The 25,914-nt window shown below is 40.7% G+C and overlaps 3 protein-coding genes across 3 annotated transcripts; all 3 read left to right on the forward strand.

Moving 5' to 3' along the window:
• Positions 1-1,970: 1,970 nt before the first annotated feature.
• On the forward strand, positions 1,971-4,784 carry guca1ab.2 (guanylate cyclase activator 1Ab.2; the record flags this gene model as incomplete). The annotated part of the gene is made up of 4 exons (XM_079578901.1): positions 1,971-2,168; positions 3,034-3,183; positions 4,199-4,289; positions 4,616-4,784. The coding sequence occupies 4 exons, from the start codon at positions 1,971-1,973 to the stop codon at positions 4,750-4,752; spliced, it is 576 nt and encodes a 191-aa protein (XP_079435027.1). The 3' UTR covers positions 4,753-4,784.
• A 1,659-nt stretch (positions 4,785-6,443) lies between these two features.
• On the forward strand, positions 6,444-12,410 carry irf6 (interferon regulatory factor 6). The gene is made up of 8 exons (XM_079578936.1): positions 6,444-6,692; positions 6,961-7,139; positions 7,402-7,597; positions 7,899-7,997; positions 8,627-8,893; positions 9,476-9,868; positions 9,942-10,060; positions 11,626-12,410. Exons 2-8 carry the CDS (start codon positions 6,966-6,968, stop codon positions 11,857-11,859), a joined length of 1,482 nt encoding a protein of 493 aa, XP_079435062.1. The 5' UTR covers positions 6,444-6,692; positions 6,961-6,965; the 3' UTR covers positions 11,860-12,410.
• An 891-nt stretch (positions 12,411-13,301) lies between these two features.
• On the forward strand, positions 13,302-25,102 carry eps8l3a (EPS8 signaling adaptor L3a; the record flags this gene model as incomplete). The annotated part of the gene is made up of 18 exons (XM_079578515.1): positions 13,302-13,366; positions 13,444-13,517; positions 13,588-13,652; positions 14,026-14,184; positions 19,386-19,535; positions 20,860-20,924; positions 21,015-21,067; positions 21,137-21,273; positions 21,344-21,446; positions 21,536-21,606; positions 21,686-21,760; positions 22,323-22,468; positions 23,833-23,974; positions 24,049-24,092; positions 24,160-24,250; positions 24,322-24,426; positions 24,518-24,603; positions 24,925-25,102. 18 exons carry the CDS (start codon positions 13,302-13,304, stop codon positions 25,100-25,102), a joined length of 1,809 nt encoding a protein of 602 aa, XP_079434641.1.
• Positions 25,103-25,914: the final 812 nt, after the last annotated feature.

Raw genomic sequence — 25,914 nt, forward strand, 5'->3', positions numbered from 1 at the left:
TGTGTTTTTCTGATGTAGACATGGTATAAACCCAGTTTGGACATAATTATTCCAGTTTAAGTCTCCTGAAGACCCGTTTTAGACCTTGATCCTGATTCAATCTTAATTTGGTCAGAAGGAAAAGTTTAAAAACACTGGTATAGCATATAATAAACATAAACAACTCGACTTACATTAAAACATTCAAAACAGTATTTTCTCTCTGATTTTTTATTACAAAATTGATCATAAGGCGGATTAAACCATTTATCAACATTTTTGGGACCCATCAGTTGAGATGTCTATACCACATTATGGAGTGCATCATATGTCCCACTGCGAGCACTGGGGGTCTCCAGTCACCGAATGTGACGCCAGAATGTTTTAACCGATGGGAAGTAAATGAAATTTCCCTGTCTTCAGTGGTGTACCTAATGATGTGTTAATTTCTCAAATGCAAGGAACATATTGCACTAAACATAACAATATGATTGAACTGGTATTGCTTTTTAAACATTTAGGTTCCCACATAAACCTGTAAAAAACGCTCTATCACAATTATAATGTTTTCACTGAAGTTTTATATTTATAAAATCTGAATTCCTATTTTATCATCAGCATTACCAGCGCGCCGCCTCAGTAATGACATAATAACATATTGTATGAACACACAATGTCCTCGAACGCCGTCCATGCGTTTCCCTGAATCAGCCGGTTGTCGTGGATACACAGAGGACTGGTCCGGCCTGTTTTCTCAGGTGCCACTGACGCTCTAATGAGAAGAATGCGCTGGCAGCCGATCTTTATTCTTTCTTCACCCACTGAATTATATAAGTACAACTATTGCATTACTCAACAGCGGAGACCACAAATCGTAGCTGGTGTCACAGAGCTATGCATAAACTTGTCACAGAGGAACGTGAGGAACATCCAGGTTGTGAATGTCTATCATAGTTTTAAGACGAGGCGTTAATGGATTGATCACTGAAATGAAGTCAGAGCATTGTTTTATATTGTTGCGAGGAATGTGACTTCCTTCACACCTTCAAAGGGTTAGAAGGAAAATCTCCTTCAGGTTCAGGAAAAAAAGCACACCTGACCTGCTGTGACCATGTTCATCAAGAAACTCATTGTGATTGAGGATCTCCTGCAAGAGTGATCTGACCTAGTTTTAAAAGTAAAAAAGTGACTATCTTGTATGAATAAAATCTATGGCACAGCAAGAAGGTTTGATTCCTGTGCCTGGTGTGGAGTTTGCATGTTCCTCCTGTCTGCGTAACGTTCCACCAGGTGCCCCAGTTTCCCCTGCCACTAAAACACATGTACCTTTCCTCACCAGGAGCTTTGTTTCCCTGCTGCAAATGTCAGGATCTGTCAGATGGAGGAGGAGCGTTAAGAGGGTCTAACCAACTGGAGTAAGCTGCAAGGTACACACACAAAGGAGACTTAACTAAACAGGCTTTATGAATATGGAACAATATTTCTCAATTCATTAGGAGGAAGACAAACAAAATAAACACATTGGAAGAATTTGCTCCAAAATGATTAAACGTTATTTTTTAATGCCGTGTGAAACCGTTGAGCATTTGGACAGGTATTCGAATTAACCTGCATAATGTAAACGTGTGTTTTATTCATCACTTACCATTAAGCATTTCACAATTGTCACTTTGCTTTAATTCAAATACTTTTACTATAATGGCCCTACACTTTTTCACGCCTGGTCTTTACAGAGCTCTGTGCAGTGGCATGTATTTCAAGGGTCTAAGGTCTCTTTAATTAGTTAAGTCTTGCTGCGCAAAGTGGATTACATTTTCAGATCCTTTCACACAGATGAGTGCATTGGCTCACACGGGGAGATCCCGCTGCCTCAAGGGGTTTTCCTTCTGCTCACCTGTGATGAGTGGATGTGCGCGGGACTTTGAAAGGAACTTCCTATGCTTTTTAAAGGATTTATTTTTACTCTTTGACTGATCGATTGAGGATATAATATGGGCAACGCTGCCGGAACAAACGTGGAGGAGCTGCAAGCCTGCGAAAGCCATCAGTGGTACAGGAAATTCATGACAGAGTGCCCATCAGGACTTCTTACGTACTACGAATTTAAGCAGTTTTTCGGCCTGAAGAATCTGTCGGAGTCTTCGGATGCTTATGTCCAGACAATGTTCGCGACTTTTGATATGAACGATGTAAGTGACTTGACTGCAGGCTGGTGCATGTCAAGAATACACTGGGTTCAGAAAGAACTCGTTCATACCCCTCCTATGTTATGTTCATGTTGTGTTGGATTAGATTCTTAAACATTTTGCTCTCAGACTTGTATGTTAATAGAAGTGAAGGAGGTCTGAGGTCTGTTCTGAACCCACTGCAACTTTGTGTGGTGTCCTTACGTTGTTGTGTACACCACATTGTTTGGATATGTTGGTACTGCAGGAGAGTTAAGCTTTTTTTTCTGGGCGAGGGTCAATGGCCTATTACAGGAGGGGCTTATCCCAACAACAACACTTACCAGTCGACCCAGATCTGCATTCATTTTTAGAAAACAGGATAAGAAGGAAAACATATCGACAATAAACATGTAAATATATTATTAGGAATACCATTATAAATCCATTATTGCATTTTGTAGATTGTAGACACTAAAACACTGTCACTCTATTTGTTAAAACAGAAAATCATCTGAAAAAAGGATAGGTTTAAGCGTGAGGCTACATTCTTAGGTCTGACATAAGATTTTTTTAACTTCAGCAACCAGGTTATAAATTAAATTAACTTATTTATAGAACTTTTTTGTTTTGTTTCTGCCTAACAATATGTGTGTAAAGCAAGTCCATCTACATAGAAGGAGGTGTTCATTCTGGTCTTTGCACATTCACTAGGGCTTATGGCTTTGAGGATTTATTTTGACTGCTAACCTTAGTTACCTGAATCTTTTTTTTTAATAATCTGTAATATAATCACAATACTCTCAAAATTGTTTATCACCAGTGAGGATATTTTAATGCTCTCTTTTTTGTAGCAGACCTCACAATAGTTTTACTAATGTTGTTGCAGGACGGCTACATAGACTTCATGGAGTATGTAGCGGCTCTGAGCCTGGTGTTGAAGGCTGGCGTCCAGCAGAAGCTGAAGTGGTATTTCAAACTCTATGACATAGATGGAAGCGGGTGCATCGATCGGGACGAGCTTCTCCTCATTATTAAGGTGAGACATGTACTTAAGCAATGATGTGCTTATAAAGTGAAATTCAATCAAGTAAAATAAGTCTAATTCTGGATCATCTTGCATATAAACCAGGATACAGTATTATTAAAGATTATGAATTGCTAAAAATGAAACAGCAAAATCCGATTAGTTAGTGGATTTAAGCACTTAAAACAGACTAGAGTTTAATTTTTTTTTTTAAATGAAGTATTTTCCTCCCCCCACATGCATCAGCAATGTCCTAATGAGCTCAGACCTGTTCACCACAACTGCCTCTAAAATCCTGCACTGTCACTCAAACAGTTGTTAATTTGGTCCGAGGTGCCGTCATGCACGAGCTTAACATAAAACCTGCAGTTACACGTAAGACCTGACGGGGCAGTAGTGAGTATAAAATGACCAACTTGCATCTAGTCCCTTTAACATTTCGTGTCACTAAATATTTGTGCCCATAAAAACTGGTATGAAAACATGCGGCAACCTACAAGTAGACAGTGTTTTTCTTTAATGACATTAAAAAAAAATGAGTTCCACCAAAACAGAGCAGTGCGCCTCCAGTGGCACTCATAGTACAGTTTGAGAACCAGTAGCCCATAGACGTAGCCAGGTATTTAATGCCAGAGCCAATAACATGCACCCACTCTCCTGGGATAACCTGCTTAGACCCGCGAGGACCGTGAAGATCTGAAAAGTATCTACCCCACCAGGTTTAGGGACACGGGTAGTTCCAGTGGAGTGGAGAATGCACTCTTTGTGAATTTGCTGACCCCTGGTGGGCAAAGTTAGAAGTGGAGAGGACTTTTGTGTTTAGTCTCTTAATCCAAGACCACTGCAGTTGTACAGCATGGAAGCAGTTTCAGTATAGTATAGTATCTGTATTAGATTAGTCAGAGACAGAGCTGAACATAAAGGATAGACGTTTATAATGAAATCATAAATCAAAAGATAAGCGTATGCACTGTGGGACTGGTCTATGATATGTATAGTTCATGAATGTCTCTCTTTTGTGTTGCAGTCCATTCGAGCGATTAATGGGATGACGAATGAATTATCTTCCGAGGATTTTGCCAACATGGTGTTTGACAAGATTGACATTGACGGCGATGGTGAGTAGCACTGGCTAAAGGAGTTTTTAAGCTTTTTAGTAAACATGAAAATACACCATAAACGTGAAAGTCAGAATAGTTTTCTTTGTTTCAGTTCAAAGTGATCGCATGTGTTGTGTAGATTCAATCAGTGCATACAATGAACAGTATTGTGATCAGTTATTGTTTTAATTTGCGCCAGATTTTTTCCCCTCATGTTGGTCAGTCTTGATTTTCAATACATTTTCTTTACTCATAGTGAAAATAAATAAATGCATATGATTTTGTACCTTAGACCTGTGTCGATTAGTTTTTTTTTTAATATCATGGATGGTGTTTGTTTCCAGGGGAGCTGTCCTATGAGGAGTTCATGGAGGGGGTTCAGAACGATGAGAATCTGCTGAAGATGCTCACAGAGAGTCTGGATCTGACGCACATCCTACACAAAATCCAGGGGGAGCTCCTGAACACAGAGAACAGCTGAGTCCAAGTAAACTTCACTGTTCAGAGAAAAGACATGACAGAAGACAGCACTGCCTCAGCCGTGTGCGAGTCCGTCTCCTCTTTCAGATTAAATGAGGATTATGATGGCGCTGACACTCGTTATCCTTAGTGCAGATTGTGGAGGAACCCGATGCAAGAATGACATCACAAAATCCTTCATTTTCTACCGTCCATCTCTAAGTGCCATGAATGTTTTGAGCAATGATTTCATTTAAGTTTGGAAACAATTTCAGCTGTTGTATCCGATTTAACTTTGACAATGTGTTATTTTGTAAAAAAGGGAAAAAAGGAAAAAACAATGCAGATATTCTGTGAGGTTTGTGTCTGGGGGGTGTAGAAGAGCCATGTTGTACATTTGTAAATAAAATGTCATATTTGAACAGTTTTGTTTTGTTGGAGAGTACATTTATTTTATCCTCTACAGAGAATGTTGCAAAAACAGATCTTGCTGCATTGTCTACACCTAAATTATTTTTGAGCGATGGAAGACAAGTGCAAGTGTACACCAGGCGTGAAATAATTCGGACATGCAGGAGGGATTATGAGAACTAAAAGTTTGGTCCAAAACAAAAAAAATCACAGATCAGTATAAACATCTCAATTTGAGCATAATAATCCAAATTTTTGTTGTTTTGACTAGTTAAGAAGTTCTTGGGCATTTGTCCTAGATTATTTCACTTGTTCTGAGATGTTTCTGACTCGTTTCGATACATTTCGTCCTCATTTCAGGTCATTTTCTTTGCCAATTCAAGCGAGATTTACATTAGAACTGGTCTGAAATGTCCACAAACAAGCAAAGTAAACTTGGTCCGATCAGGAAAAGTGTCTAAATGAGTGAAAACCGCTCAAAACAAGATACATTTCCTCAATTCCAGTCATTTAAACCAATGCTTGATATTTACTTGTTGTAGTGTAGGATCAAACAAGACTGACATTATGTAAAAGAGGGGACTTTGGTTATGCAGCTTTGGCTCTACCCAGGTGACCGTGCTTGTAAATACATATAGGGTGACGTTTGCACATTTCTCATGATTTGCAAAAGGGAATCAGGCACTGCTTTCATCCTGAACAGAAAAATCCATCGAGAGCCTGTGCCGCAAACCACTTTCAAATGAAATGCAAACAGGAACATTGTTGAAACGGCTTCCGATGAGATGGTTATGCATCCAGGAAGATATGCACTTCACAGACAGCGGTGGTTTCAGGGAGTGGCTGTCACTGATGGGACACCGGACTGCCTCATCTACTTTTCAAGTACCTTTGATTTGAGTTCTGTAAAGCTGGGTGAGGTGGGTGATAGGCCTACATCTCTATTTAAACTCAATGTTAAAATTAGGTCCTGTATGTTAGTGTACATTGAATTGACTTATATAAACACCACATGCAATTATACACTTTTAGATTTTGTTTTAAATATTATACAGACACCAAAACATAGCCTAATATACCCTGCTTCATTATTGTTTATTCATTCTAGTGTAACATGGAATCTAAAACATGTAATCCTCTCGTCACAGTCTGACTCAGTGTATCAAATGTTGCCTTTATTGTGTCCTCTTCATGCCTCCATATGAATTGAGCCAGTGTGCGTTGCGCGTGTCCGTGCGCGTGGCCGTGTCACGGAAAGGTGTGTCGCTGGGTGACGTCACGTGTACCTGAGTTTCGATGATGAGGAGGGGCTAGTCGTCCCGGAGTTGGTGAAAACTATCCCGTCGTCGCCGCGGCGCTCCCACCTCAGATAAACGTTTACTTTGTTGTTGTTGTGAGGCGGGGAGGCGCGCCCGACGCCACGGGCTTTGGTTTGCTGGGAATCTGAAGTGTAGCAGGACCAGCTTGACCACCAATCTGACGAGTTGTACAGTTGTTTACGCACTAGCCAAGCAGCCAGACGCACTGGCACTTCCTGGTTCGCCTCTACAGGTAAGCAACATACTTTACAAGACCCGCAGTTAAGTCAAGTCTAAGATCTACTGCGTTTTCCATTCTAATGGGCATGTTGTTTATGGATTTGTGACTGTCGTGCTTTGCAGAGGTGTGCGCTCGGCCGACAGTCGGCTATTGATCTGCAATATGACCTCTAGTCTGTGAAACGTTCAGGCACTGTGTGTGCGTAATTGCAGTAAAGAGATGCCAGTCTGGTTTAACTGTCACTAACACAAGGCTCTCCTGACACGCGCTCTCCTCGCAGGCAGGATGTCAGTGACCCCCCGCCGTGTGCGCCTCAAGCCGTGGTTGGTGGCGCAGGTGGACAGCGGCCGCTACCCAGGGCTGGTTTGGATTGACCGTGATGCAATGCGCTTCAAAATCCCATGGAAACACGCGACACGCCACACACCGCAGCACGAGGACGAGGACACCATATTCAAGGTAGTCTCCAGGCTTGGACTTTTTAAAGTCAGACCTGGGCTCAGCTAGAGTTGGTTAAAATGTATATTGATATATAAACATAATCATACTACAACGGTGTATTTGAAGGGGAATCTTAAAAAAAAAAAGTTCACAAACAAACAGGAATCAAGTTCACAAACTCTGCTTAACCAGTGTTACATACAGTGTCATCATTAGTCAGACTTGTACTCACACAATGGCATTTTCCACTTGGATATTTCATGTCCCTGTCGGCCTGCAGGCGTGGGCTGTGGAGACGGGGAAGTTCCAGGAGGGAGTCGATGAACCAGATCCAGCTAAATGGAAGGCACAGCTGCGATGTGCCCTCAATAAGAGCCGAGAGTTCAACCTGATTTATGATGGAACCAAAGAGGTCCCCATGAACCCCCTCAAGATCTACGACGTTTGTGACATCCCACAGCCAATGAGTAACCAAGGTGACGCACACCGGCATGCAACCATAAGATGTCACTAAGGGCTCTGAAAAAAGACACAAGTGTGAAATAAGTTCCATATATTAATTGAGACGATTTATCATGACCTGTTTTCAAAGTACATTGTGCAAAGTTATCAGAGCTAAAACACTATGCTGTGCTGTACTTCTCATTAGCAAAGTGTCACCCTGTTTTGTGCATTGATTTTGATATCATGTGGAGTTTTAGTTGGAGCCTAACCTTTCCTGATGAGACTTTTTGCATGCATTGCATGTGCTGCATTAACATAAATCTACATTTACAGCCCCCTCTGACGCCGGCTCATGGACCCCAGGTGATGATGATGGCGGTGAAGAAGATGTTCCCAACACACCAGAGTCCCTTCCTCCTTATCCATCAAACGGTAGAAGCCTTTGAGTTGTTTAACAACATACACCAGCTGTGTTCGCTTATTAATCTTAAATAATGTACCATATTATTAATGAAGGCTACAAGTATAACAGGTATTTTTGCTAGCTAACAAGAAAAGGGTGTGATCAAGATTTTGTCAAGTAAATTTGCTGGACATTTTGAATGAATTTTAAAATGACAATTGATTAATTCTTTATTAAAACAAAGGAGAGGGATAGATTTCAAATCCTAGGTGGAATGGTTATCTACTATTTCATCATGATACTGGTTTTACAGAAAATAATTTGAATGTTGGTTTTGGTTTTTGAGGCGCATCTCTAATATCCAATCAGAGAACAGACTTTAGGTTGCCAGATCCTGCAACGAATGTAAAAGGACTCTTTCACTACCAGCACCTGTCCCCAATCAAGTCCAAATTAGTGCAGGCCTCCAGTTTTCAGTCTCTTTAACCACTGGAGATTCTGAGCTCGAGGTATGGCATGTCCACACATTTGTACTTAAGCTTAAGGAATCCCAGGTGAGTTGTGATTGTAGCACTCCAGTCATTGGTGCACGCCACGTGCCGTAGCTTTAACACTGGAAACCAGTGATTTAATGTTGACAAAATCTGTTTTTCTTCAGGCACCAGCCCATCACCTCTGATCATGTGGTCTCCCTGCTCCGACACATCCATGCAACCCCCCAGCTGTCCCCCTCCTCCAAATGAGGTCTGGCCCAAAGAGGAGCCCATTAAAGTCTGGCCAAAGGAGGAGCCAGTGGACATCGAAATGCAGCCCACTCCAATGGCTGGTATAGCTCCCACTGCAATGCCCGACCCAATCATGCAACATCCGCCTTTATCAGAAGCACTGTTTGCCACTCCAGAAACATGGATCAGCTCTCTCCCAAGTAAGGAGTCCCATTTATTATTTTAACATGTGTATAGACATCCATATCATCAAAAAGTGAGATCAACTCTCCTCGTACCTGCCTTTTCATGCAATACTTTTGCATCTAATAAAGCCTATGAGCACCATATTTTTTCTAATGTGAAACTGTAAAAGTAGTTTGGTTCGGCAGTAGGCTTGTGACTGCAATGGTGACCAGAGTTGCTAGGGATCTGCAGCCAAACCCGACTAATAGTATCTGGGGAAAAAGAAAAAAAAAACATACAGCACAGTGTTTTATGCTAGTTTATTGAGCGCTCCTCCAATGATGCCTACTGCCCCATCCCCTTTTCTGCCTTTCACTGATAGAACCGCACTGATAGCCTTGGATCTGAGGTTTTGTTATTCAAAATAGGGAAATAATAAAAATAAAAATAAAAATAATATTCAAATTGCTCTATTTTTCATGGAAAACTTCAAAAGCCACCCTATTCTGTGGGAATACTGCAGACCAGGCAACAACGATGACAACCAAAACTTAAACATGCAGATGATGTGAGTGTTTCGATCAAAAATAATCGATTCCATCTTCTCTTCCACACAGTGACTGACCTGGAGGTGCAGTTCTTGTACAGGGGTAAAGAGATGTGCCCCACAATGACAGTCAGTAACCCGCAGGGCTGCAGGCTCTTCTACGGAGACCTGGGTCCCATGGTGAACCAAGAGGAACTATTTGGCCCTGTGAGCCTGGAGCAGCTACGCTTCCCCACGACCGAGCACATCACCAACGACAAGCAGCGTGTCTTCACCAACCGCCTACTGGACGTGATGGACCGCGGCCTCATCCTGGAGGTCAATGGCCACGACATCTATGCCGTGCGCCTCTGTCAGTGCAAAGTCTATTGGTCCGGCCCCTGCGCCCCAAACCCAGCCGCCCCCAATCTCATCGAGCGGCAGAGGAAGGTCAAACTATTCTGCCTGGAGTCTTTCCTCAGTGGTAAGATTCTGGGTGACATTCATGGATAAAGTATAAGCTTAAGCAGGAGTAAAGACGCCTCTTGTGGTTGTAGGTGTGATTACCCATCAGCGTGGCCAGACTCAGATCCCTCCTAACTTTGAAATCAGCCTGTGCTTCGGCGAGGAGTGGCCTGACGGACGCCCCAGAGAGAGGAAACTGATCATGGTCCAGGTGAGGCTTGTCAGTGAAACATGACATGGAACTAATCAGGGGCCTCTTTTCTAAAGCTTGCTAAAAAAAATAAAAAATAAGGTGCACTGTTGTGTCCTTAGGCACGACACTTCACCCAGTTGCGTGTATGAATGTGAGTGTGAATGGGTGGATGGTTACTTGCTCTGAAGCGCTTTGGATGCAACTATATACCTGCCAAAGATGAGAATGAAAATGTATCAAGCAACTGTTCTTGAGTTAATGGAAGGTCCAGACAGGATAGCGTTAAAGGTTTGTTTAATATGGTCCAGGTTCCACAATCAGACAGGAAGTAACAATGCCACAAATGAGTATAATCCACAATGTACCAGTCAAAAAGTACTTCCACAACTCAAGGGCTCCCCCACTTGTCTATAAGTAGAACTACAGATGTGCATCAGCCACCTGGCCTCACCCAAACACACACATCATCAACAGTGCAATGTTAAAGGGTCTAGATGCCAGTTAGTCATTTTATGCTCACTAGTGCCACCTCAGGTCTCATGCGTAACTGCAGCTTCTATATTAAGCTTGTGCATGACAGCGCTTTGGACCGAATTAACACCTTTTTGAGTGACAGTGCAGGATTTTAGAGGCAGTTGTGGTGAACAGGTCTGAGCTCATTCTACACATTAGGACATGGCTAGAACATGTAGGGGGATGAAAATACTTAGTTTTAACATATTTAAACTGTATAGTCCCTTTTAATGAGAACCAAAAATAGCCTTTACAGTTGCTGTCATAGACGTAGACATTGTGCACACTCATACCCTTGTACCTGTGCGCACTAAATGTTAACATTTAGCCTCTCCTCCAAGCTCTTCCACGGTTTCCCTATTTAAATGCTCTTATATTCACACAAAATTAAACATGTAAATTTTCTAAGCGGATTAATGGGGGTACTATATTGTAAGGCGTAATAATACCTTAGGAGCATACAATATAGTACCCCTTTTAGCATCCCTGTTTGGGTCCATAGGGGAGAGGCTAAATGTTAACATGTTTGGTGTTTTTGCGTGACTGAGCCCACGCGTAAAGACCAGACAGGTGCGCATCAACTTGTCTAAGCTCAGGTAAGAACATATCTCAGTATGAAAAAACAGTGGCCTGTTCCTTGAAGAGACAACGGCTCCACTGCCCTTCTCACTAACATCATCCGAACCAAACTGCTGCCTCAATCACCTGAGTTCATAAACGGTGTTCACTATGAGCAATACTGGGTGGATTATCTTGTGGGATTATGTTTGCAAACTCAAACCTTGCTACTTGGCAAATAGAAAAGACACAATACGCAGTCTTAAGAGTGGGTTTACAGAGGGTTTATTAATCAGATGTTTTACTGCGTTGCATTCCTCTGTTCTTCTATAGTCCGTCTCTCACGGTGTAATAAATGGGGCCCCCGGGTCTTTGCAGTCTTTTTACACACACTGCCACGTACAGAATATGCACACTGGGACCTGGGAAAGGCCACTGTGCTTCACTAGTTTGCACTTGAGATAGTGCTACACATGTTATGTTTGTCTACCTGAACTTTTTCCTTGTTCCAGGTCATTCCTGTGGTGGCTCGTATGATCAGTGAGATGTTTTCTGGAGACAACACTCGCTCCTTTGACAGTGGAAGCGTCCGTTTGCAGATTTCGATTCCTGACATAAAAGACAACATTGTGACCCACCTGAAGCAGCTGTACTGCCTGCTTCAGAACCACCAGGGACAGGAAGGATGGGCCATGCCCCCAGGTCCCGGGCTGAACATTGTTCAAGCTTTGCAATCGCAGCAGTGAAACGGCACGTACTGTGGACTATGTTTGACTCTTGAGTAGTACCATGTGTATAATCCTATATCATTAGTGTTGAAGCTTGTCTCATTTATTAATATTCCTCCATGAGGCTGAAGTTTCCATGGAAAATGTGCAGGAGGCGCATTTGCAGACAGTTCAAAGTCTTGAACGTTTTACAAAGTTAATGAGTTACAGAAATGGTCAGAACATTATTTACCTTCAGCCCCCAACTACCAAGTCGCTTCTGTCCAGCCCCCAGTGTCCTGCCTTTCTTACTTTTTTCACTGCTTATGTTGTACAAAATATGCATTTTCCTCTACATTTGTATCAATGTTAAACTTCTTAAAATGTAAACTTCATTGAGAGATGAAAGGTCAGTGCACCACATGTTGGGTATGTTCTTCTGTATCACATTGATCCATTGTGAATGATCGATGTAACATTCAGCAATGCATTCAGTTTTAAGGCGTTGTTGTGACATGGATGCCAACGCGAGTGCTGAAGTAAATTTTATCGTTGATGCTTGTATACTTTGTCTATTTTAGCAGTCTCAATGATCACACAACTGGCAATACTTTTGAATGATTAAATCCTGTCTTCTATAAACACAATATTGTTGAATTGTTTTTTTTATTACCACAGTGTTTGTAATAGCCTGGTCTTGCCATACCCTCGTACTCCTGTATGGAAATGATAATTGACTGCAGTTTACGGAAGGCTAGGCTGTTTGTATACAACACAAGCCTGTAAACAATACTAGCAACAACTGTGACCTCTAGTGGTTCCGTTAAATCTCCAACTTTTGAGGTGCTTCTGGTAATTGTTCAGTTTACTGAGCTGCCAATATATATATTTTTATTTTACATTTTACTTATAAAATAATTTCATTTACAAAAATATACAGATTTTTTTTTTTTTTGACACAAACAAGTATTCCCTGTTACCTTTGCTCATCTGAGCCGCCCTCTGGATCACACCCTGATAGAGTCTGCTCAGTTTCTCAGGAGCTCTTGCCCAGACGGACTTTGTTCTTCACTTTATGAGGAAGTCAGGGGCGGCTCATGCTACTGACTGGGAACAGATACAAAAATAAATGAAACATCGCCTTGAGCTGACCACATTCTTCCCAAACAGGTGAGACATTAGACATTAGTAGATCAAGTTTTTGCTTTTTTCCACTTGCCTGGTACTATTTGGATACAGATGTTGCTCTAAATCTCTTCTCAATGTTGATTAATGAAGTGGATTCTCATGATCGACATATGTCAAATCAGATAGAAGTAATTAAGAGTAATAGGAAATGTTTTGTTTATCTTCTTAAACTCGTTTTCTTCCCAACAATCAAGTCACCTCTTTAAATGAATGATTAACCGGAATCAGGGACAATTTGTTTATAGTATATCTCCTCCTATGTACGGTCACAGCTGCGTCAGTGACAGGAAATCATGATGCGGGGAAACAGTCCCTTTGTCAACGACACCAGCAGCTATACAGAATCCCTCCGGTCAAAGTAAGTCATGATTAAAGTTTTCCTGGTCTTTTCACAGCTACGACGTTATGATGCATATTTTGTATATTCCATGACAGTGACTTCTCAATGATGGATGAAGTGTCATCTCAGGCGTCCAATCTGTCCAGGCCGAGTGCAAAGGCAGTATATAGTACGTGAAATGTTTTGAATATATATAATACAGCTGCCAAACTGATGATTCTGTTTCATGTTTAACACAGTGCAAAGGAAGGAGTATGCCGCTTCAATAAACAAGATTTTGGACAAATTTCAGTACAGAGTGGAGGTAACGTCACTCTTGCAGTATCTATTTCATCACCGCTACTCAAATCATTAAGTGACCCTAACAATTTATTCAACTTTCCACAGACCACAGAGTGTATTATACAACTTTCTTAGTTTCTTTGTTTTTCAAAGTTTGCTGGCTGAATCAAAACACATGAAACAGTCTTTGTGCCAGTTCCAAGCCTGAAAGACTGTTTGTTAGGAAGGGAATCTGACATAAAGCCTGTCCTATACATGTAAAGAAATGAGAAGAATATTCATGGGTAGCACTTAAGTTAATTACAGCATCAATTACAACAGATGTAATAGCGTTGTACCCAAAGTGTAATGCGAAGAACCACTGCATTTATCGCCACGTCTTGTTTTTGTTGCAGCATCTGTTAACCTGTGACCTGGACGGGAAGGAGCTGAGTGGCGTGCCGGACTGCGTGGAGCGGCTGACGTTGTTGGACGGGATGGGGCGCGTGTGGGGTCAGAACATGCTCCTGGCTATGAAGGGGGCAGAGCTGGTCCTCACCGACATCGAGACCAAGGTACAGTGATATGTTTTTCCATTATTTTGTTATTATGAAGGTAATGATGTAAAAAGATAACACATTGTACAGCAAATTATATACATCTAAAAGGGTTATTGCTAAAATCAAATCATTTAACAACTCAACGGACTTTACAGCTTTAGTATGAGTCAACATTCAGCATGGATGGTTTTCAGCGTCCCTTTAATATTGATTTTCTGAAAGTAGTATTTGAGGTTCACAAATAGGGAATGTCCTTTTCTGTGTGACGATAGCGGTTTATGAGCGGGACAGTGATGTCATTTCCATGTGAAGCAGCACAACCCATCCAAAGAGCAATCACAGGATGCATGGCAACACCTCCCATAAACACATTCGAATGTGTGTCTTACATAATATGTTAATCTTAATGGTTACTTTGTTCACTCAATCAACAGTGTTTGCAAAAAGATAGCTAGTCACACAGTGTTTGATGACAATCTTGTTGCTAATGTATCTTAGTCCTGCAAAAACAGATGAGACTGTGTTTTTCACATAAGTTCCACTACTCGAGATCACAACAGATATGAGTTCATATGGCACAGCATTTTGCAACACTTCTGTTACACTGTAAACCCAAAAGTTAATTGCATTCAAATGGTTTAGCTATAATCACTTATGGTAATTAATTTTCTTTGTAAAACTAAAATCATATAACTGTGGCAGACAGAACTCATTGGTATAAGCTTAATGCACTTAACCTATATTGTTTTGCATGTGATGCACTTAAATAAATACATTTAACATGGTCCTTTCAATTTTAAGTTCATTGTAAAATATAGTTTGAGTGCAATTTGTTATAAGAGAATAAGTTTTAAATTAAACACTCAAATAATAAGAGTAAATGATAGTATTACTAATTGTGTTAAGTTTAAAGCACTTTCATTATCTTTAAATTTTTATAGCCCCTCCCATATTTTTTACCCGGCACTGGAACCGAGGACACGTCTGGACTTGTTTGTCAGAAAATTTCAAGAAAACGTCGTTTTTGATGGTTTTTCCTGGGCTTGGACATTTTATTTTCAGTCTACAGTCAATAGAGAGTACTTTTCCTCAAATATCCACGCAAGCTGGTGAGTTACATTTTTGTATTTCAACTTTAAGCGAAAATGGTATTATGTTGCATTACGCAAATGCGCACGCTAATTCAATCTATTGAAAATGGTACACGGTGGCAGTGAATCTCCACACCACGCATGTTTCCATGCTGCTGCTGCTTTTGGCTGAGAAGTACACGAGGGCAACTTTTAGACATCAACATCACGCGGGCACATTGTGAGGTTACGAAGCTTGTGTAACGTGTGTCGCTCCAAACTCTTTTCTGCTCCCGACTGCACACGCATTTGCCTAAAGACACAATGCGGAGTTTTCGAACTACAAATTAGCTCTTAAAACAACCTTATTCATATGATTAATTTACCAAATTAACACAAATTCAATTGAATATTTTAGCTTCATTTTCCACTATGAATTTACCAACTGAACAAAAAAAAAAAAAAAAAAAGATTCGAAAACATAATACTGAAGAACTGAACTGCCTGCAAAGTGAATAGATTTGATTAGATGTTCACTATATTTTATAGATTTTTGATTATAATTGGTTATTTGTCTTTATTATTTTGGTCCAGACTATATCCTATTGTTTTAATGGAGGCTGATTTCACCAAAAGTGTTTTTATGCATAGTTGTATTTTTGAAAATAATAACTGGGCTTGTTCTAAAGGTCAACTTGGAATTCAACAGAATCACTGGAATAAACCTCATAGGAGAATTCTTTTCTGCTCTGGATGGTTTGCACCCTGGCCTGGAAGAGGTCTTCACCAGAAAGACAGGACGTGTGGGCCAACAACTGGCAGACCTTCGAAAACAAAAGAAGGTGAGTTGCCATCATATTTTAATCTTCTAATTGTACAGCATGTCCCATCCCATGATTTCAGAGTGGTAAATGTGTCTGTTTTAACTTGTTGCAGAGCATGGAGCCCACTGTCAACAGATGCTACGCCTTGAGGGGACTTCCAATTCTTCTTGGGGACAACACCTCCAAGTTCTTTACGAGCCAAGTAAGTATATTTGAATGTTGCAATTTTACCTCCATGTTCCAAAAACATACACAAATAGACCATGATTCATTAATTTTATTATTTGTATTCTTGATTTATACATGGGTATGTCTCTTGAGACTCTTAAGTCTCATTTGCAAGAGAGACCTGTTAACAGTTTTACAAAATTAATAAAACATACAATGTAGACAAACTCCTTCACATGGGTTTTAAAATGTTGAAGGGCTATAAGGCTGTCCACAGACTTAAGATATTATTGTTCACAAAATGAAATAATTGTTCATGTACACAGTGCATAATTTATAAAGAAACAGACAAAACAACAACAGACATACTGTAGACCGAGGACAATTAGCCTGGCTAACGCCAGACTAAAATCACAAGTGATATTTAGTCTGGGGACCACCAATTCATTTTCTCGTAGGAGAGGTGTGGTTTACGGGGCGCTACGAATGTCTACCATGCGTCTGCACGTAGCCACAGCCAATCGTATCATCGTATCCGATGATGTATGACGTACCCGTCATACATCCTGGCGTTTGCCAGGTTAGAGGACAATGGGATCTGCTGTTAAGAAATGTGATAGCTTTTTTTTGAAAACAAGCCTTCCTGCATCTGAGTGCCATGTACCTCTATCCTGAGTGTAGAGGGTTGAGCAGGGAGACCACCTCATATAGTAGTGATGTGGACATGGAGGGACAGACATGAGAAATAACCTTCTTCAATAAAATAATAATAATAAAATATATTTCTTATCTACATGATCTGGCAACCTCCCAATTTTGTCTTGCGACCCCCAGGTTGAGAACCGCTGTTCTAGTACCCATGCAGCGCTTTTCCAAAATTGTTCTATGTGATGAAGTTCATGTGCTTCGGCCCATACTTTTGAATTTTTAAGTATTTGCTAAATAAAAGATCAAGGAATTAAGACTTAATGTCAACTTGAAAAACTATAATACTTTTAAGTGACATTTAAGCCCTTCAATTTGTTACAATTCCTTTAATGACTCCGAAATCGGGGGATCATTGGTCATTCTCTAGGTAAAGAGAACTATATTGAAAAAGTGGGACAGGGAACAAAGGTGTATATGGTTATGCAGTGCACCCGAAAAAGATACAGGTGGTCAGCTTAGGGGTGAGGTATAGTGGAAGGGGTTTTGTAGAGACATGTTTTATAGTGAGGGAAAGGAGAACGTATGTAAGTACAACAGGAGAGGTGAACAGGAGTGGACCAGAGGAGAAAAGTGAACCAGTGGACAGTGGTTGACGAAGTTCTCAATCATCTTTATGAAAGAATGCACAACAGGTGAATCCTCCTGCCAGGTTATTCTGACCATTAGCCTGGCCAGACATCTGGAGATGAGTCCCCATGCACTGCATGTAGCTGGCCTCTCCTCTTGATGGGTTGCCCCAGCAGCATTGAAGGATTGGTCAAATGCAGAGGACAAACGTCATTTTACAGTTGTATAATGACAATAAACCTTACAAATTCTCAAAATGTGTCTTAGTTTTTAAATTTGAAAATATAACTTGTACTTAAATTTAAAAACATATATATTTGTAGAAATACAAACTGTAGAAATATTTTGGTCTTGTGTTACTCTCCACCAACAGGTTAACTCACTGATTCTTCTTTTCCCCTCTGTAGAATGCTGCTGATGGTGACCTTGAAATCCCCATAGGAATCATCTTCAATGGTGAAAACGGAGGTCCAGAGCAAGAACTCAACCCTTCCCAAGTGGGGATCCTTCTGGAGGGCAATGTGGTCATGGATTCCGTCTGCAGTCTTCCTTTGGCAATGGGTCTCCTGTTTGGACTGACTTATGCACTCCACTTGGAGTACTCAAAGTGCATGAAGAACACATTCCTGTTCATCCAGCAGATTATGCTGAATCTGGGACAAAACAATCCTCCTCCAAAACTCCAAAGGCTGAAAAATGAGCTTGCTATGTGTGCATAGATACATTGAATGTTCACTCTTCATTCAGCAGCTTCATCTCAAGTTCAGGAAGTCATTATTGTATTTGTTTTTATTGTCTTTTGATTTTGGTGGATGGCAAAACCAGGGCTTAATTTGATTGTCCAGCTGGGGCCATTCCTTATTCCCTATTTTTTTTCAGATGGGTAAAAAAGTTCAAATTATTGTGAAAAGAGGTTTAACTGTTACAACCTGTTACCAGTGTGTCGCAACAAAGTTCTCTGTTACTACTGATGTACAGTTTTAGCTGTTTAAAAGGATTTTTAGAAAGAAAATATTTTATTGGAAGTCCAATGTCGTTTGTGAAAACATAGCAATTACTGTCAAATAATGCCAAAAGTGCTTGTTGAAAAGTGGCTTGGAACTACTAAAATGTAGTGTTTGTTTCTGAAAGGAATGTTTTCTTAGAATCACTGTGTGAAAATTGGAGTACTGTTCATAGGAAAACAAAATTGTTACAAATAAAAATTTGTAATGTAATTGCCAACAGTGCTAAAAATAAAAATTACTAGAAGTATTAAGTGTGTTTGACTTGACATGTTAAGTTAACTGTAATTAAACATATGAGCTTTAGAGTAGCACTACGCAAACTAGTGAGTTTTCTAATATCGGCACTACTTAAACAATTGAGTTTTCTACTAGTACTTCCCTTAATAAGTTAAGTTTATTATACATAAACAAATTAGTTTTGAAATGTTGAATACTTAAACACATTAGCTGGCTATGACTCAACATAGTAATTTGTGACATTTTTTACTTTTGAGTTTACTCTACTAAATCAGTTATTTTTTGGTTTTGGGTCAATTACTCAAACCATTTGATGGGAATCGGTTTCCTCAAACGATTTAAGTGTATTGAACTTATCCGGGTTTACAGTGTACTCCCACTTACCACTTTGGCCTGTTGGGATTTATTTTATTTATGCTCACTCAGATCTGAATATTTGTGGTGTGAATTTCTGCTGTTCTGTTTGAGTCTACAAGATGCATCTATATCGGCCTATCAGAGCTTTGTTGTAGCCTTTTTGACTGATTGATTGATTTGATGCTTAAATCCTCAACTTATTAAATCAAGTTCTAGCCACAGCGACAAACAAGTTCAAGTCCAGACCTGATGTTGCTAAGCAGCGTGTTGTGTTTTAGGAAGAGCTGGAGTCCATAGCCCTGAGTGACGTGGTGGACATCCAGTCAGTTCTCGACGCTGGTGTCTTCAACTCCCTGCTCACTGTGACGGTGCAGAGCGGCAGGAGACCACAAAACAGCGTTTTCCTGTTCCAGTGTGACGACAACAGGGTATATTCATCTGAAATTCTATGAGTACTTTAATTCTGATTATATGTATGTGCACACTTTTATGAAGGATTTACAGGCAATCAAACCTCTCTTAGATTGCATACATGACATAAAATCTTGGATGTCATTGAATTTTCTTATTCTGAACCAAAACAAAACAGAAGTCACGATTTTTGGCCCCAGTGTTCTCAGTCATACTGCTCCCATCGACTTGGGCTCTTTGTCTCAATTTGAGAAGCTGGTCATGAGTTTTTCTCACATTTTTAAACTGTTGTTCATGCCTTTGTGACAACTTGACTCGACTATTGTAATGCCCTTTATGTTGGTTTGAGTGAAAATGAACTTTCGCGCCTGCAGCGCCACTTAATTTGGCTTTATCTACTTTTAAATGTGTAAATGGCCTCCTCCTACCTCTCTGACCTGATCTGCCCCTATGCTAAGTCTCATGCTCTAAGGCAGGTATGGGCAAACATTTTACTGCTAGGGCCATATTGGAGTTTGGAACTTCTCACGAGGGCCAGTCGAGTTGCGAATTATAGCTGCCATATAGCCTGTATTCTCCTCAACACATTCAAAAGGGCAACAGATTTGCTACAGTTACGCATTATCTTTCTTTATGTCTGCAAAAACATTAGTGGTTTTCACCCATTTTAGGCAATACATATTGGGATAGACCATGTTTTGCAGGCCGGATTAAAGTGCTAGGCAGGCTGCATCTGGCCCCCGGGCCTTAGTTTGCCCTCCTCTGCTCTAAGGTCAGCAGATGAGCTGCAGCTCGTGGTCCTAAAGACTAAAAGAAAGCTTTGTGAGGACCGTGCTTTTGCTGCTGCAAAGCTGTGGAACTCGTTGCCCACAGAGAAAACACAGGCTCAGTCTCTGCCTGTGTTTCAACCCCTCTTGAAAACACACCTTTTCTCACAGGCAGATGTGTTTCAGGTTTCCTACAGTGTGTTGTTTGTATCACTGGTATGGTATGGTATGGTATGGTATGGTATGGTATGGTATGGTATGGTATGGTATGGTATGGTATGGTATGGTATGGTATGGTATGGTATGGTATGGTATGGTATGGTATGGTATGGTATGGTATGGTATGGTATGGTATGGTATGGTATGGTATGATATGGTATGGTAAAACTGTTAATCCTGGAGTGCTCTATGGCTTGTTGAGGGATTCGCTCCACTACCAAAACTGCAGTAATGTCTGGATATCCTCCCTGTCATGCAGTAGGTTCCCGCTCCAACTATACTGTAATACGGTGTTTCAGAATAGAGTTGAACTGTTTTTGAGATGTGTTTTCATGTTCTCTTTTAATGTGTGCAGGCCGACATGGTTGAGAAACATCTCTCTCAAGTACTTTCTCGTAGACATGAGATATCTAGTATCAGGTAATGAAGCCAATAATCTCCTTTAATGTATCTAGTCATAAACATGAATTATTACGTTTATTTAATTTGATATATTTCTGATATTTACAGCAGTGGCAGTGTAAGAGAAGAGCCCGTGCTGCTGTGGACCGCCCCTGACTACGGTGAGGCAAATACAAATTCCCCACTAACAAAACAACTCTACAATATCAAGATATGTTGCGTCTGTGCAGAGGATGACACCACTGCATCGGAAGTGACTCTCCAGGGGGACGAAGACTCGTACTCGTCCCGACAGCAGACCCCTGTCCCGCAGTTGAACGCCACTGACGATAACTTCGCTACCTACACAGAACTGGACAGAAATGTGGTCAGTCATATGTCACACAAAAGCTCACTGTCCATCTTACCACCACCTGGCTGATCCCCATCTTTTACAGGACATTCTGAACCATATTCTTGGAGATGTCGAAATCTTTATGGGCAAAATATCTGCGATTTTAGCAAAGAACGGAAAAAAGAAGAAGAAGAAAAAGAAGAAAGGTACTGGTATGAATAACCTGTTTATTGTTTTGTCTTCTATTAAGTTTCTGTACATTTTTATTTATATTGATGTATGTGTTGTTGCTCAGTGGACGGCATGCCCTCTGCAGAAGAATTTGCCGTGTGTCTACGCAAAATCAAGTCCGGCTTTAACTTACTGGTGTGTAAAGATTTAGCTCGTCCGCGTTGTTTATTTTCAATGCATGATTGAACAATTTATTGCTTTTACATTTGACCAGGGAGAGCTGAATGGAAAGATCAATAACCCTAGTGCCCCAGACTTTGTTCACACGTTATTCGCAGCCTTGGGATATGTAAGTGTAAAGCAATTTTATTTCTTTATTCATATTTATCTCCTCTCACCCCAGTGGTATGTGCTCTGGTAAAGATGATTCTTTCCCTTTGTGAAGTGGAAGTTGCAAGGGCATTGTGTGTTCAAGTTCTTCCGTGTAGTAGTAAAGTGAAACAAAAACCCAAAAAACAAGACACTCTAAACAAATAAATTATCATGAAATCATCTACAGACCGCTGAACTACCGCTACTTTGGATCTGCTTTTAAATAAATAAAAAACACATGTAAAGATTGGCTTTTTTTGTACAAGATGATTAGTGTGGCAAAAAAGGCGTTATTAAAATTTAGTGTCGGCTTCATAACTAGCAGCTTAAAGACATAAAAAACGTTTTCTCGCTGTTCTATTGTGTTGAAAAGTCAAAAGTTATCTCAACTCAGGAACTCGGGCATCAAAATGACGATGTTTCCCCTAAAAACACCATGTTGTTGATGGAGAAACACTGGCTCTGTCCCTGATCTCACGCCATATTCTATACCATATTCTATGTTTGAAATCAGTTTGTTGCTTGCCTGTCTGCTCCAGGTGGTGGCTCACTGTCCCGAAGGCCTGCCCCCCTCCATATTAGCGCCCGTGCTGAACCCCGAAAGTGTGCATCTCATGAGGGAGGAGGTCTCTGAGGAGGAGGAAAACCTGTGGCTGAGTCTGGGAGAGGCCTGGAGCATCACCAGGTAAAAGAACTTACAAGTGGGCGGCATTTACAGGTTATTAGTTTATTGGGTCCATCTATTTGCCCATAGCATTATATCAGAATCAGAACACTTTATTAATCTACGTAGGAAATTCATCAGATGCTGCTGCTCCAGTTAATCAAAAACATAAAAGCACATTACAAATCAACCATCGATAGTAAAAGCTATAATAAAGTGCTGAATTACGTAATACATTTAAAAAGTAAAACATTTAAAGTGATGATTCAGATATGTGAATAGTTCTGGGTGTCAGAGAGAGGAGTTGTACAGTCTAATAGCTGTTGGGAAGAGAGAGTTCCTGTGGCGCTCTTTGGAGCATTAGGGCAGGAGCAGTCACTCCTCAGACCGTCCAGCGTGCTGTGCCGAGGGTGAAGGGAGTTCCTTTGGATGGACCAGTTTTCAGAAAGTCCATCTCCTCCCCCACCACATCACTGGGCTTCCGAATAGGTTTACTGAGCCTGTTACAGTCATGTGACAGCATACAGGAGGGCACTGGCAACGACTGACTCATAAAACATTCAGAGCATGGTCCTGCAGAAAGAACACAGCCTCCTCAGGAGATATAGCCGGCTGTTAGTCCTGCAGCATCTCTGCATCCACCACCAGGATGGTCACATAAGTCACGGGGCCCTTCTCATATATATGCCCCTTCCCTCGGGCTGAGATAAAACCTATGTACTATCTATAGTAATGGATGCTCATAAAATGTGGTCTGATCTTTATCAAAATCACTAGGATGAATAGACGGTGTCTGCTCAAACTAATACAACCCAAACAATTACATGTTGTCATATTTTTATTGGCCATAACATGTAAACATTCACAGGACTGCATGGAATAAGTAAGTGAACCCTTGAATTCAATAGCTGGCTGACCCTTCTTTGACAGCAATAACTTCAACCAGACGTTTCCTGTAGTTGCAGATTAGACGTGCGATCAGGATGAATCTTGGACTATTCCAAAGGGTTCACATACTTTTTAACCTCTCACTGTATTGATGTATGAGTAGGACGGTTTTCTATTATGTACAACAGTGTTCCCTAACCAGAGGTACCGGGACCCCTGGGGCTACTTGAGCACTTGGCATGGGGTACTTCTTGCCATATTCTTGCCATAAAGGTGAAACTGAATTGAATTTAAATATTACTTTCAAAGAAAAGCTAGTTTTAATGTTTTTTTTCAGAGTATTTTAGCTATATGTAACCTTAACACTCTCAGTATGTTAAGTTGCTCACTGGGACAAAAGAGGTTGGGAACCAGTGATGTACAGCACAATAGGCATAATAAGAGTGTGCTCAGTGTGTTGTGCTGCAATATAAAGAAATCCATCTTAATATCTATAGCACACCATGGGCTGAAACCGAGGAGGACATCCCCATCTATAACCTGGAGTTTTTTGACGGTTGGCAGCCTCCTGAAGTGAACGCAGCCTTTGACTCACCACGTGAATCGATGGACAGGCAACCAAATCACACGCCCAGCCATGTACGCAAATATCACACAGTCAATGTCAACACAAATGGCACATAAGTGTGCAATATAAAATTGTTTCTGTGCAGACTACACAACAGTGGAGGCCACCACGGCAAAAAGTTACAAAACGGTAGGTCTGCGCCAAAACAGCTTTGACACATTGATAAGTAAAATCCTATGTAATGTTGTGTCTGTAGATCAGGTGAACCTCAATACATGCTGGTTTTGTACGACTTCAACTCCAGAAATCACAGAGAGCTCACTATCGCCAAGGGAGAAACTGTTGAGGTGAATATATGCGCCGTCGGGAGAATTTGGTTGAAGATTGTGTTTTGAAGGTGCATTTTGTCGGTGTGCAGGTGCTGGACACAACAAAACAATGGTGGAAAGTGAGAAATGCGGAGGGCGAGGAGGGACATGTGCCCAATAACGTCCTGCGGTCTGTGGACGAACAAACGGACGAGGTGATCAGTTCTTTAAACATCAAGTGAAATTAAGGACAAAAGCGCAATGTCAAACTGTGCTTTTAATGTGTTTGTGGATCTGTTGCCTCAGGACATAGATGGTCCCCCTGTCCTCACCAAGAGATCGAAACCTGCCGAAGTGAAGGCCTGGCTGGAAGACAAGGATTTTACAAAAATGTGAGAGCAGTCATTTTTTTAAATGATTGTCTAATGAAGGTTGCCATTTAAACTTTAATTGACTTTATTAGATACATCCCTGAGATAAAGTCATGTTAATTGGAAACTACCCTATTTTATTACCGAGTGCAACCATTGACCTCTGATGGCTGATAGGCAAAACAAGTTAGCAGTTTTTACAATATGTTTGATAAATGATCTGTAACTTGCAGTAATGGACTATATTTAATCAATAAAGTTAATGTTATCGTGTCTTAGCTTTACGGCTGTCATGTAATAGAATTCAGGAAAGCTGTGATGGAGTTTTACTTTTGTTTTCAGCACTGTGCGTTGCCTGGGCGTCCTGAGTGGCTCGATGCTTTTGGGGATGACCAGAGAGGAGCTGAAGACCCTTTGTCCTGAGGAAGGAGGGCGGGTCTTCTACCAACTACAGGCCGTAAAGGCGGCGTTGGCTGTAAGTTCTTCAAACAAGAGCAAAAGCAGAAAATTATGGCCTTAATTATTTTTTCATTTTTCATCACTAGGCGGGAAACTAGGAGCTCTCGCCGAGGAGGAAAAGAAACCCATCTACCTAAAATACCTTTGTTAAAGCACTGGATAAACCTATTTGCATTCCTAATCATTATGTTATTTCAAAGCACATTGTTTTATGTATTTAACTTTAATTGTGAGCTAAACATGTAACTTCGTTATTCTATATTATAAGTTATACTGTGAAACATTTCACCCAATAAACAGAACTACTCCTGGAGCGGGACATTATCAGTCTGTCTCTAAGGACTTGTTGCAGGTGTGGAGCTGTTTGTTTATCAGGTGTTTATGACTCTTTAACCTGGAATCCATGTTGTGGCAAAAGTTAATCTTAAATACCTGAAGTCACGTGAGGAACTACTCGGTTACATTTACTCAAATCAAATTAATAAAATATAATTAAAGTTTATATTTATTCAAACTGAACAGTTACAGAGTGCCCAACTTGTATTTTCTCCAAGTACCGTATTTTATGGACTATAACTTGCACTTTTTTTCATAGTTTGGCTGAGGGTGCGACTTATATTCAGGTGCGACTTATATATAGATTTTTATTTTCACACTGACAGCCGCTAGAGGGCGCTCTCGGCTTGTGTACCAGTATCTGCTTCTCCTGTACGGTTGTATAATAACATTTAATTACTTACTGTACCACTCTTACGGTATTCCAGGACTTAGACTTGGGAGCGATTTATATGTTTTTTTTTTCCCTTCTTTATTATGCTTTATTTGGCTGGTGCGACTTATACTCCGGAGCGACTTTTAGTCCGGAAAAAGGTA

This window comes from Gobius niger (genome assembly GCF_951799975.1).
Source record: "Gobius niger genome assembly, chromosome: 20".
NCBI lineage: Eukaryota > Metazoa > Chordata > Actinopteri > Gobiiformes > Gobiidae > Gobius > Gobius niger.

Excerpts from the sequence above, each read along its gene's own strand:
- irf6 (XM_079578936.1), top strand. The coding sequence starts at position 6,966 with ATGTCAGTGACCCCCCGCCGTGTGCGCCTCAAGCCGTGGTTGGTGGCG. Across the intron at positions 7,998-8,626 it reads TCCTCCTTATCCATCAAACG|GCACCAGCCCATCACCTCTG; the intron begins GTAGAAGCCTTT and ends GTTTTTCTTCAG. Across the intron at positions 9,869-9,941 it reads CCTGGAGTCTTTCCTCAGTG|GTGTGATTACCCATCAGCGT; the intron begins GTAAGATTCTGG and ends TTGTGGTTGTAG.